Source organism: Platichthys flesus, chromosome 11, assembly GCF_949316205.1.
Source record: "Platichthys flesus chromosome 11, fPlaFle2.1, whole genome shotgun sequence".
NCBI lineage: Eukaryota > Metazoa > Chordata > Actinopteri > Pleuronectiformes > Pleuronectidae > Platichthys > Platichthys flesus.
Window position 1 is genome coordinate 2362961 of NC_084955.1, and position 12874 is coordinate 2375834.

General features: G+C 41.7%; 1 protein-coding gene across 1 annotated transcript in view; it reads right to left on the reverse strand.

The window, feature by feature from the left end:
* Positions 1-12874, reverse strand: part of rims2a (regulating synaptic membrane exocytosis 2a) — an 87823-nt gene that overhangs the window by 21450 nt on the left and 53499 nt on the right. Inside the window, exons 17-18 of the mRNA XM_062398913.1 lie at positions 5180-5280; positions 2776-2942 (exon numbers count right to left, since the gene is read on the reverse strand). Of these exons, the coding sequence (XP_062254897.1) occupies positions 2776-2942; positions 5180-5280 (268 nt within the window). The remainder of the gene's footprint in view (positions 1-2775; positions 2943-5179; positions 5281-12874) is intronic.

Sequence of the window (12874 nt, forward strand, 5' to 3'; positions counted from 1 at the left end):
CAGTTCACTTTCAGTCAAGGTGGATACACTGACATGTGAATACTACAGCTGCATTTAAATATATCTTCAGCAAATATCTTTTCAAGCAGTCTTTATTGTCAATCACAATGATCAGAGTTTCCATTGACTGAAGGTGAATAAACGGCAGGTTGACAGTGATCGTATGAGGACTATGGTGTTACGGAGAGAGAGAGTGAGGAAGCTGGAGGAGTGTGGGAGGTTTGGGTGTCATGTTGCAGAGCTCAGACAGCGTGTGACGGACACAGACTGACAGACAACACACTGATGCAACACTCCAGCAGGGAGCCACACAGACACACGGTAAAGCAACACAGACTGCAGCCACAGAGCAAACCAATGGACACCTTTGCGCTGCTGTATCAAGTCGAAACTGTGAAGGCTCACATTTCTACAGTGTGCATTGGGATGCAATTTGTTAATCAGACTGTACACACTGGTGGAGCTTTAATCGCACATAAGAGGGTACAGCTTTTATCTCCATGTGTTTTCTCCTAAGTCCAAGGAGATGATGATCAGCGCTAAAGATGGTAAGAAGCACCAACTTGGATCCTGCTGTGAGTGTGATTTGATAGTGAAGTCATCTTATTAGCGGTAGAAGCTAAGCTTTTATCCTGTTGTGGGATTCCAAATCACTTTGTTCTTGAATTTGCTCGACATACTTTTGATTTCTGCTGGTCCAGCGGCGCTCAGAAATGAAACCATATAGTCTCTTGTGGCAGCGATGAAATTGTGTCATTTTAAATATAGCCTGAAGGTCTTAGCACAAAAATGTTCAGCATACATCAACTTAAACAGTAAAGGTTTTCACCTATACATTCAGCCATATGATTTCTCAAACTGAAATACAACAGTTCAATACAGGGTGAAATATGAATACAAAATCTGATCCCTAAGCTACACTAGACAAACTCTTCAAGAATGACACAAAGTCCACTGTTCTGTTGTGTGGCTTCATGTGCCAAAGAGAAATGCATTAGCTCCCTGTTATCTATCAGCAAGTAGTGTTTGACTTGAGTTTTGTGATGCGAACTACTCTCTGAGTGTGTGTTACATTACTCTACTGAAGGAACTGTCTGCTTACACACAGTTATATTTGCCATGTAGATTTCTAGGTTTGGTTTTAGTACATTTTTTAAAGCAGAATGTCTTTCCAGAGTCAGTGTCCAGGCTGGTCAGAATAATCAACAGACCTGAATGTCAACACATTTCTCTGTTTTCACTGTTCACAAAGACGTCTCTGGATGAGTGACTTTAACATTTTTAAATTGACTTTTTTCATGCACCATAGACACAATTTCTTTCTCCTCCTCTGTGATTTAGAGAGAATAACTACTTGTCAAATCTAATGCACCCACCATGGCATGAATAAAAAAAGCTATTTCCTAGTCCTTTCTATTTTATACATCTACTTCTTTATCCTCACAAAATGTTTTTTTTGTGTCTTTGATTTGGGTGAAATGATCCTGAGGAGTAACTTAAAACCCGACTGAAAAGCTGTTTTTTTTTTCATCCTCTGTGGTCAGAGATTCAGGATATGAGAATGTTTCACCCCTGACCACAGCCAGCACCGTTCATGGCTGTAGTCTGGTGTGGTCAGACGTGTGCTCTGCTGCACCTGTAGATCTTGCCTAGAAGTGGTATCATCACACGTGTACCTGGAGTACATGTGCACATCACTGCAGAGAGGTCAGCTCAAGCATTTGACATTTTTTCACAGGGTGTAAAGTTACTCTTCAAATGGTTGTTGTGTTGTTTTATCACTATGTGTGAACAGGCTGCATGGGTTAACAAAGTGTTGTCGGCTCATGCTGCTCTACTTTAGTATTGGAAAGGGTTAATAGGATTGAAGTTGTGTTAACATCAAGGTAAAGGGTGGAGGAGAGTCACCACACTCTGCTTTGCTACAGATTGTTAGTCGGAGTCTACAGTAAGAGGCTGCCACACACATGTTACCTGAGGTCAATCTCTGAGATACTCCTCTGATGCAAGTCCTCTTCCGTCTCCACCAAATCCTCCCGATGCTCCTTGTCTGTGTCTACATTCCCCCCTGCTCCTGACCTCCCTTCCTCTAATCTCCTTTCTTTACTGGCCCTTCTCCCTCCCTCTCCTCCTTGTCCTCCTCCTCCTCCTCCTCTCGCCTTCTCCTCCTCTTGCACCTCTCCTAACTGCTCATCCCCCTCCCGAGACTGGCTCCTTGAAACAGAAGCAAAGAGAGCAGCACATGCGAAGCAGAAAGAAAGCCAAACAAAGAATGAATAATGTACACAAGAAGAGAAAATGAGACAAACACAGAGACACAGTGCAGCCAAATTTAAAAGCAGACTGAGTGAAAATAACCCAAAACAGAAAAGTAGACTTACAGCAAGGCGCCATGCAAATGGGTCCCCCGCCCCCCCGCTTTGATATGAGACAACACCCAGAAATATGGAATGTGTTTTCTGTTTCTCTGTTGCCAGATATGGACCAACTTCCCCCACAGCCTGAAGGAGTAGAGTTCAACCGTTTGGTTCCAGATGTTTCTAGAACAGAGCCAAACCTGAACTCACCACAGTGAGAAAATGAGAAACAGCGCTACAAGTGTGCCCTCTCCTCTCTTAACCAAGTGCAGACAATTGCAAAGCTGAAATTGTCTGGACGTGGCAACAACATGAAAGCAGAGTTCATGGCTGAGGGGATGTGTCCATTCCTGACAACTCGATGAAGTCTAATGAGTAAGACAGAGTTAACTGTCCCCTGGTGTGGATGTCAGCCTACCGGATCTTGCGATTTCCTTGCGGCCTTTCGGACTGGACAGACATGTAGCTCGTGCTGCTGAACCGAGAGGCGCTACTAGTTCTCGACACAGCGGACACGTCGCTTACATCACTGTCCGATGACTTGGCCGACAGGTTGTCGGAGCCCCGTGGATCTCTGCCTGAACGCTGCAGAGTGTACAAAACATGGACAAAACACATTAAAGGTTAAAATTCTAATGATGACTCGACACAAAAAACAAAAAAAAAAACTGGCTGGTGCTCAAACAACTACGTTTAGACCTTTCAAAAGGCACCTAATATCACTAAACGTAGTTGTTTGAGTTGTACAAAAATAATGGGCTCAGAGTTGAACTTATACACACTGGGAACACAATGTGTTGAGATTGAAATTTCAGTTTCCCTTTTCAGTTATAAAAGCCACATGAACACATTTACACACCCTGCTGAAAGAAGAACAGCATAAACTAAAATGAAATCTTCAAATTAGATAGCAAAGTAGGTCTCTACAAAACCGTTTCACAAAGTAGGTGAATCATGTCTTGTAATAGATACATTTATACAGTATACAGTAAATACTACTTATATTTATTCAAAAAAGGAGATTGTGCTTTGTCTTGATTGAGAAATTGCTGGTACCAAGCATCGTGGAGGTCTGGTTAGATCTGTTTAAAAGACCTTTTAAATCACGTTCCTTACCATAATAAGATCATTAGGTTATTTAATGTTTGATTTTTAATTGTGTTTTTCTCAGGTACATTCTGGTGCAGATTATATGACGACTTCATATTTTAAATTTCTATTTAGTTTGATTATTTATAGTTTTAAAAGCTGGACAGACCTGAATAGGATTGTTTGGCCTTGAGTGCCAAACCAGTTATCTATGTTTTACAAATTTAAATGCAGGAATTGGACTCCTGCAATGGAAGCCAGATGCTGTGACATAGATTTGTCTAAATATAGCTTTACTTTGAGGATTTCTTGAAAGAACAACTTGGATAACACACTTGGCATGAATCAGGTTCAAGACAATTTGTGATAGTCGCTGACTATAAAACATCCTTTGTGTGTGTGTGTGTGTAAGTGGAATGTTTACCGTAAAAGAACCTGAACTGAGTGTTACAGTAACTGTTCTGCATTACACTGCAGTTTAAGAGCCTGCACTCCAAAGTCTTGTTTAATAATAGTGAGAGCATTGATTTGTCAATGGCATCTTCAAGCAGGATAATGTTCACCAGACAAGGACAACTCACAGTTTAATCTGCTTTTTATAGACTCTGAGCAGACACATCGGGAGCTTCTAATGCAATAGAGTTCATAACACTGACTTAAAAGGAGAGCTGGACAGAGAGCCTTTGTCTTGGCCCAGACTGCAATGAAACGCCAGACAGAGGCCAAGCTTTCTAAACATGCTCAGCCCCGCTCCAGCAAAGAGTAGTAAACACTTGACTCTGCACATGCTCACTGTTACATTCCTTGAAATTAAAACAAGAGGCTTAAAGGCTCAGTGCGCCCAAAAGGCATTTGCTGCAATTGCAGTAGCTGTGCATGTGAAATCACCAAGATTGTGAGATTCAAGAGCATTGAGTCTTTCCAAAAAACGGTCCCAGGTAACCAGGCAATCCACAGACTGTCATGTGAGCATGAATTATTATTATCGTGTCTTCATCTTCAGTAAATCATTTTTAAAAATATTATAATTGAGGCCTGTTCACACATACGCGAAAGCAAAGCGAATTTCACAGGTCAGAGTTCATCAAAATAGAAATCCATGCAAAGCCACAATGCTATTGGCTTTTTAACAGGAACCAGGAAATGTATTATTCACCTCCTTGCTCACACAGAATGGAAGTGATACGTTTGCTTATGTGTGACCAGGCCCTAACAGGTACGTAGTTCCTGTAAAGGTGTTTTGCCAATACATTTTATAATGTATTTTTTAACTGAAATACGTTTGCTTATGTGTGACCAGGCCCTAACGGGTACGTAGTTCCTGTAAAGGTGTTTTGCCACTACATTTTATAATGTATTTTTTAACTGAAATATCAGCAAAATCCTCTATCAGCAGGAATCAACATGAATATAGGAGTAAGTAGAGACACATACTTAATAGACTTTCTGCAGTTCAAGTGAAGTGACCTTAGCAAATTACAGCCTGAATTAAGTGAATTGAGTGTTTATCACATTTTTGGGTTTGTGCAACTATGTTTGCGTGTGTGTGTACATTGTGCAACCATCAATGCACATGCGCAGTGGGGTGTTGATATGTGAATGTGTACATGCCTGACTGCTTTCAAAGTGTGGCATATGGCTTCTGCACAGTGCAACCATGCAAACAGTAGAGCGTAGGTACATGTTGTATGAGTATTGAAGCATAAATCAGGCACATCCAGAAATGCTTTTACCTTGTGGTAGTCCTGCTCCAGTCTGGAGTCAGAGCCAGCTCCCTGCTTGTACTTGTTCATCTTCAGCTTCATCTGCCTGGTTCTCTCTTCCATGTCCATACCTGAGCACAGAGACAGGAGACGATCAGATGGCGGCTAACACAGTGAGGGAGGTCTGATGGGAGGACATACTGCCATGATGAGAGACAAGTTTCTGCTGAGCTATGAGTCATGAGCTATGACGAGGACAGATCTAATGGGGAAAAGCTGAATCGCCGGCTGTAATAACAAAAACACAAACAAAACAAGCTGACAGGTAAAGGCAAGCTTCATTTGTAACCACGTCCCGACACCAGGCTGAATTAACTGTATAAAGGGTGTAATAAGGCCACAGCATTAAAATCGACACACATTGGATGTAACCAAAAAGAAAATAAAAGACCAAGAATACGTCTCACGACAAATACTGTTCTCTGAAAAATATTTTTTATCAAACAATAATCAGCTGCAACCAAGTGACTCCCTGCTGTAGCTCCATTCTCTCCACTTGCTCTCTGTCTCTACTTTTGTGTCATATGATGTCAATGACAAAGTGCCATGCGCACATTCATAATGCTTATTGCTCTGCATACACTCACCAGAAATGCAATAGAAGCTGGGAGTTAATGAATGAATGCACAGGTGAGGCATTCATTCATTAACTCCCAGAAATCTTCTCTTGGTAAAGTGTTAAGATTTCAGCACCTCCACATTTCCACACCATCAGTTTTCTCTTAATTACACATAAAGGTGCATGTTAAGTGCTTTGTCAGCTGTTTACCATTTCATCCGGTTGATCATCTCATGTGGTTATGCTGCTTTTCTAAGTTACAGTGCACTCAGAAGAGTATTAGGAAACCCCCATGTGCCTGACTTTGAAATGAGACGATGGGTATTTGAGGTTTCAGCTGCAACATTTCTCAGATTCACAGCTGCATTAGATGCACAGTGCATTTTTTTGTATGTAGCCCCTGAAACTTTCAGAACATAAAGTGCCTGAAACATATGTTATCATATTACTGTAACATATTAAATATCTTTTTTATTACACTGATTATCACCTGGTAACCTCAATGACAATACTTGGAGAAGTTTCCTAAAAATGACCACAAAGTCAGCTTTAAGTCATTTTTCCAGACCCCAAAACAGTCTGAGCAAATGTTGCAAATCTTTGTCCAATAAGAATAAATCATACACTAACAGCAAGTTCATATTTTCTAGGTAGAAAATAACTCTGTGTCTCATGAAAAGACCTTGTGCGAAGAAACAACACCAGCATGACCATGACCATGATTATATGAACTGTAAGCCCACACCATCCATCTGCAGCAAAATAAAAAGTGTGAAATGACAAAAAAGCCAGAAGAGTCATTTCCAGAACAATTCGGAGATGGCAAAAGTGATTAGATGTAAGCGAAGCAGAAGTAGAAAAGACGACTGAGATGAGGGGAGGTGGGTGGATGAGGAAAAGCCAGGAAGATATATATTGATTAAAAGTAGAAAAAGAGGCAGAGTCAGAAAAGGATAGAGGGGTAGAAGAAGAAGAAAAGAAGAAAAAGAAGAGGAAGAAGAAGAAGAGGGGACAGACCTGAGTTCGTCCAACTTGGTGATTCCGTGTCTTCTGGGATCACATTACAGAATGGACAGACACAGACAGAGGAGAGGAAGATGGATGTGAGAGGATGCACAAAGGGTAAGAGGGGAGACAGAGGAGGAGAGGAGGGACGGAGGGGGGCCGACGCCTTCACAGAGGTCACTGAGAATGCAGGTTTTGGCGGAGTCAGGTTGAAGGGGAAGTGGATGGAGGGTCGGGAGGACGAGGGGACACAACACAACAACAATACGACACGACAATGACAAAACAACAAGCACAGAACAAGACAAACAAAATCATAGAGTACACCGAGAACACACGAACTCCACCATGTGCACAGTGAGAAGTCAAAATAGAGCAAGAGGGTGCAAGGCCGGGAGAGGCTGAGGTAGAAGCTACAGGTTAAGTGATTAGAAATTAGAAAGCCTGGCGGTGAGGTTCTGTGCTCTAAAGGAAAATAAAGAGCTGAAACGGTAAAGAGATGTTAATGTTCTGAACCATATAAACTTGAGACCATTGAAGACAGGAGGGGAGAGGAGGAGAGGAAAGGAAAGGAGGGTAGGAAAAGAGGATGTCATTAGAGTCTGCATGGGGCAACTGTGAGAAGACAGCCTGGAAAACTAACATAAAATAAAGGAAAAAGAAAAAGAAAATCTGAAAGCACAGAGCAGCGAGCACACAAAAGAGAGAGCCGACTACCTTATATAGAGGACCAGCAAAGTACGTGAACATCGAAAAAAAACGAGTAGAGTGCACATTCAGCTGCATACAAACAAACACACACACACACACAGAAACACTCACACACGTACAGTATGACTCTGAAAAAAATATGTAACAACGTAGATTGCCTGCATTCTCTGTTGCTTCCGATTACATTTTTTTTTTTCCCTTCATTTCATTCATCCTTCCTTCCTTCCTGAGCCCGCTGAGACCATGTGACATTCTGAGGAGGGGTTTGTTTCCTTAGTACAATTAGTCAGTCTCATCTCCATCCTGGGGTCTTAATGTTAAGTCCAAAACCAACAGTGACAGTGGGTATACGACAAAAGAAGCCACCCATCAGACCTAATTTTCATACCCCTTACACATCATTTGCATTTAGCTCAATTAGTTGTCCATTAGGGTGAATAACGAAATGTCAGATGAATGAAACGACAGTGTGAGACATCTGTCTCAGCAGCTTGCCTCTCTGCATGGCAGCTAACATCACCTCATTAGGGAGTCAAATGAAAATAAAGAGAGCAGGTGATATTTCTCCCCTCAACTTCAGCTGCATCATGTAGTCACCAGGTAAAGTGGGTCGGTGGTGTAGAGTGAAACTCTAGGGAAAGTTAGTGTGAAAAATACTAGCTTCTTTGGTCAAATCCATACAACATGATTTTCAAAACAAGATCATCACAAATGTGTGCATTTTGCTTTGGATCATATCAAATCGGCACGCTATTATTAACTATCAGTGGATTCAAAGATTCATTAGTTTCATTATTAAAAAAGTATGAAATGAGCTGAGTCAGGGTCACAGCCACATTTCACTTCTGAATATGTGTAGTTTGTGTAGGTTCAGAGATAAACAGCATCAATGAATGACTCGGGGAAATAGTGAACAACAGGTGGTAGTGAGGCATGTGATTAACCCCCACACCCCCTCTTCATGCACAATCAATGTTCATCAATGCCATTAACTGACACTTATTCATCTCTCAGGCTGAAAGTGACATGACTGGTCAAGCAGGAGAAGGTGAACACCACACAACGAGAGTGGTGAGGTGAGAGCCAGGGCGTTTAGAGAGAGAGAGAGAGAGTGAACTGAAACTGAAAAACAAAGAGGGCAAGGGAGAGATGAAGGAAGCCACAAAGACTGATGACCAGGCCTGGGCCGGCTGAGGGGTCATTACAGCTGCAATCTGGCTTCAGCTCTAGACTACACATTACAAGCACTTCTGAAGCAGTAAATCAGTAAAAAACATGTAATAAGGTTACGGTCTAAAACACTCCTCCACTGTAGATCAGATCCTGTCTAAATGACAGATCCCCTCGTGGCTTAATAAGTAAATATAAATGAGGCTTAATTTAAAGGGAGGTGAAAATGTGTTTCCATGGGAGCACATTAAGCCAGTGCAGAAAACACAGCACCTCAAGACACAAGTACCATTACCTTGGCAACACAACCTGTCTGCCAAGCATTCGTGGATGGGAACACAACAGCATCTCATCAGACATAACTTCATTAAGATGGTTGAAAGCAGGACACTGTGCTGGGTTTTAAACATTTCACAACCTGTCCAATATTAGTTTTCGATCAATCATCAGCTCCAAGCTGCACTGCAAAACCACATCAAAGAGAAAGAGACAGAAGGGCGCCACCCAGAGGCTGACCTGGGCAATCATAAATATTGAGTAATTCTGCCTGCTCATACAACATAAATAAATCAAGCTCTGTTTGTACTTTCATTTATTTTTGTCTAATATTCAGCTTCTACTGCACACTGTCCAGGTCTCTCTTTGGTGAGGTTGTAATCCAGCTGTTTAGAGTCCACACAAAGTATGGATTTAGATTTTGAACATGCTTGAACGCTGCATGAACAACCAACAACCCACTATGTGCTGGGGCTCTGAAGAACAACAGGAGGAATTTTCAGGTTCAACATTTGAACATTTTTTATTTAGATATGTCTACACTCAACCTTTAACTGTTGGTTGATGAACGTATGTGAACTCTTGGTGCATATTCATTTTAATAAGTGACATATTCAGTTAACGATATGCAAAAGACTGATTGAATTTGAGATGTTATGGTTATGGTCTGAAAACTAAATCATAACTTAATAAATGTACCCTATTACAAGGCTAAAGGTGTGATGACCTTGATGGACACTCACATGGTAGCAGACCCTTTCCAAATTGATGGGTTGTTTATTGTTCATGCTTTGAGAGAGGCAGAACTCCAACCCAGACACCAACTGACCTGGGTCTGTGAGGGAGGGGTGTGGCTGTGACCCTTCATCAGACAGAGAGCCATTCAGCCCTCGCTGCTGGTCCTCCCATGTCACCTCTGACGTAAGAAATGCACGTGCACGCACACACACACACACACATATATATTTATATATACACACACACAAACACACAGACACACAGACACACAGACAAACACTCCCTGGTTTAGACACGATATTATTGTTGAGGGCCTTGGGAGGTCAAGGAAGCATCTTGTAAATTACAGCAATGAACAAACTGCAAAAAGCTTTTTCTCTAAAAGAAAATAACTCTTGACCCTTTAAAACAAAATTTAAATATTAAAACTACATTGTATATACAGTGTATTGTACTGATGAAAGTGTAAATTGCTGCTTCAGCACTGAAATCACAGATATTATGAACTTTGCTCCATCTGCTGGCCAACTGAGGTAACACTATCTAATGCGCGACAAAAAAGACTGCAGGACTTCAACAACAATATTACCTGCACAAATTCCAGACAAAAAACTACGTTATTTTTTGGTTTACATAATGTACCTTTTTATCAAAATTTAGATTATTCATGTAAATAATGATAACTAATTTGAAGTTTCTGACAAAAGAGTTTCATGGACATGACCTCCATATGACTGAGATTACGAGTCTTACTGTACAGGACTTGTGTGTCCATGTGTTCAATAATCCATGTCGAATTGAAATAATTGGCAATTTCACAATGGAAATTGAGAGCTGTGTGTGTTTGTGTGTGTGTGAGGTGGAGCTGAGCAGAATTCTATCAAAGAGAAGGACAGAGCAAAGATCACAGAAGTAGCAGTCTGTACATATTAACATCATCTCAAACTTCATTCAGTACAACGCTCTAATTTATCAAATCCAAATTAACTCAAAAAGAATGAACCAAACTGAGGGAAGTTGGAAGAAAATGTCTATTTGAATGTGCCACGGTATATAAGAGGGCAGAATCCTGGCTAAGTATTGAGATTTACAGCTACTAGTGACTGTCACACCTAAAAAATCTTCTGTTGAGCGAGATCACCCACACAGCAAAGTCACACCATCACACTGGACTTGCCTTTCCTCCCATTTACCGGTTGGCCTTGGGGTTTTTCCTCAGAGTCTGCTGCTAGTAGAGAGACAGATGGATTCTCATGAAACGATGGAGCTGTGAAACCCACAGTACTGTGAATTATTATTATTCACACTCAGAGAGTGCATGTGTGTCTGCACAACAACACTTTCCAGCAGCTAACACCAAGTCCTATCTAAGAATGTTGTGCACGTTTGTATTATACTGTACAATTAGTGATGTAAATGAACACTATGTATTGGCTTTGTATTTAGACAACAAAAAAAAGAGAATGTGGCTTTTTAGGGACCTCACATGAGTCCCCACTGAGTCAGTCAGCACAACAGCTATAACAGTGTTGAGTTATATCACCACACAGTCAAAGGACAGAAGCAGGCCACAGAAACAGATGGGAAACTAGGAAGTGAAAACTGTTGGAAGCTTCAGTTACTGCCAAGAGTCTGGCTGCTCATTCAGGCCTGTGGATGAATGGAGGCTACATCAAAGTGAAGTGTACATCACTCTCATCCATGACACAAGACAACACCCTAACACCTAAACAGGGCTTTGACTTAAACTTCAAAACATCTTCTGCCTCGACTTGAAAATGTACATTCTTCCAAAGAAAAGAATCAAGTAGCATCACAAATATCTGAGGAAAATTGAGAAAAGACATGATTCAGGACATGTCTGAATAATGAACACACCTGGGCGACTATTTTGGGGTTCAGATGCCCCAAGTTCTTCCCTCGCTCCCTCTAAGGATTAACCACACGGAAACAGATAACAGACAAGAAAATTAGCTCTGTACAAGTGGTGAGACAAAAAGACAAAAAATGTGGCAAGGGTTATCATCAGTGCAGCTAGTCAGCAAGGGGCAATAATATCGATCCAGTGCATAAAAAGCTGCATACACGCAAAACACACACAATCACTTACTCACGCACACACAGACACACACTTGCATTACATAAGCTGAGAGAGCTTCAGCACAAGACTAGATCAATACATCCCCCCACTGCCTACACATTGCAACAGTCCTGAAAGTTATAGTACAAAAAGAGAATGAAAGGCAAAAAAATACAGAGAAAGTGAAGGGAGAAGGGGTAGTGGGAAAGGATAAAAGACCTGATAAACGGCAACAGAGAGAACGAGACAAAACGGGTGGTACTGAGAAGAGGCAGAAAAGTCTAGCTTCAGAGTGATAAAAAAAAGAGATGGCACACGATACTGAAGAAGAAAGTTGGGATAGAGCGTAGGAATTTTAAGAAGATAGGTAGAGACGGACAGAAAGAGCGAGAGAGAGAGAGAGAGAGAGAGAGAGAGAGAGAGAGAGAGAGGGGCTGGTTGGTGGCTGAACGGACGACAGAGAAATCCCTTGTGAACTCTGACAATGATGAAAGAGTTCTGCGAGTGCTGTGGCCAACAAGTGCCTGAGCTTTTTCCTGCCTCTCTATCTTCGGCCCCGTCACCTGCTCTAGTCAATGTAAAGTAACAGTCTTGGTTTTTCCACAGCATCTGGTTTAAAAGAAAAAATAATCCCAGGGCATCTTACAGTACACAGCACGATATGTATATTTGATGAAGGAGTAGTGAGGAACAGAACTGACTGCAAACGTCACTTTGTACTTGTGAGGATGTGGAGAACTGTTGTGCCTTAATCATAGCTCAAAGCCTGGAGTATCCCCTGTTTAGCAGACTCTGAAGCATTGCATTGGCTTAGGTGAAGTGTCTCAGCAGTCCTAGAAGTTTAACTAGAGCAATGCAACTCCCACACAAATAATGAAAACAGACGAGGAGGCAACATTTGAGCACAACATTGGCACTGTCGATAGCAGGATCCAGACAGATCTACAGGTAAGTACAACACAAAGGCACAGGACATCTCAAGAGCCGCAACAGAGGGAGGGTTCAAGGAGCACAGGACGAGCTGAGCCTCCAGTGAACCCAGCCACCTGCTGTTGCAGACAGGGTTTTGACCTTCAGAGTAAAGTGGGGCTCAAAAGCCCACCCCCCAGTCTGAATTACTAAACCC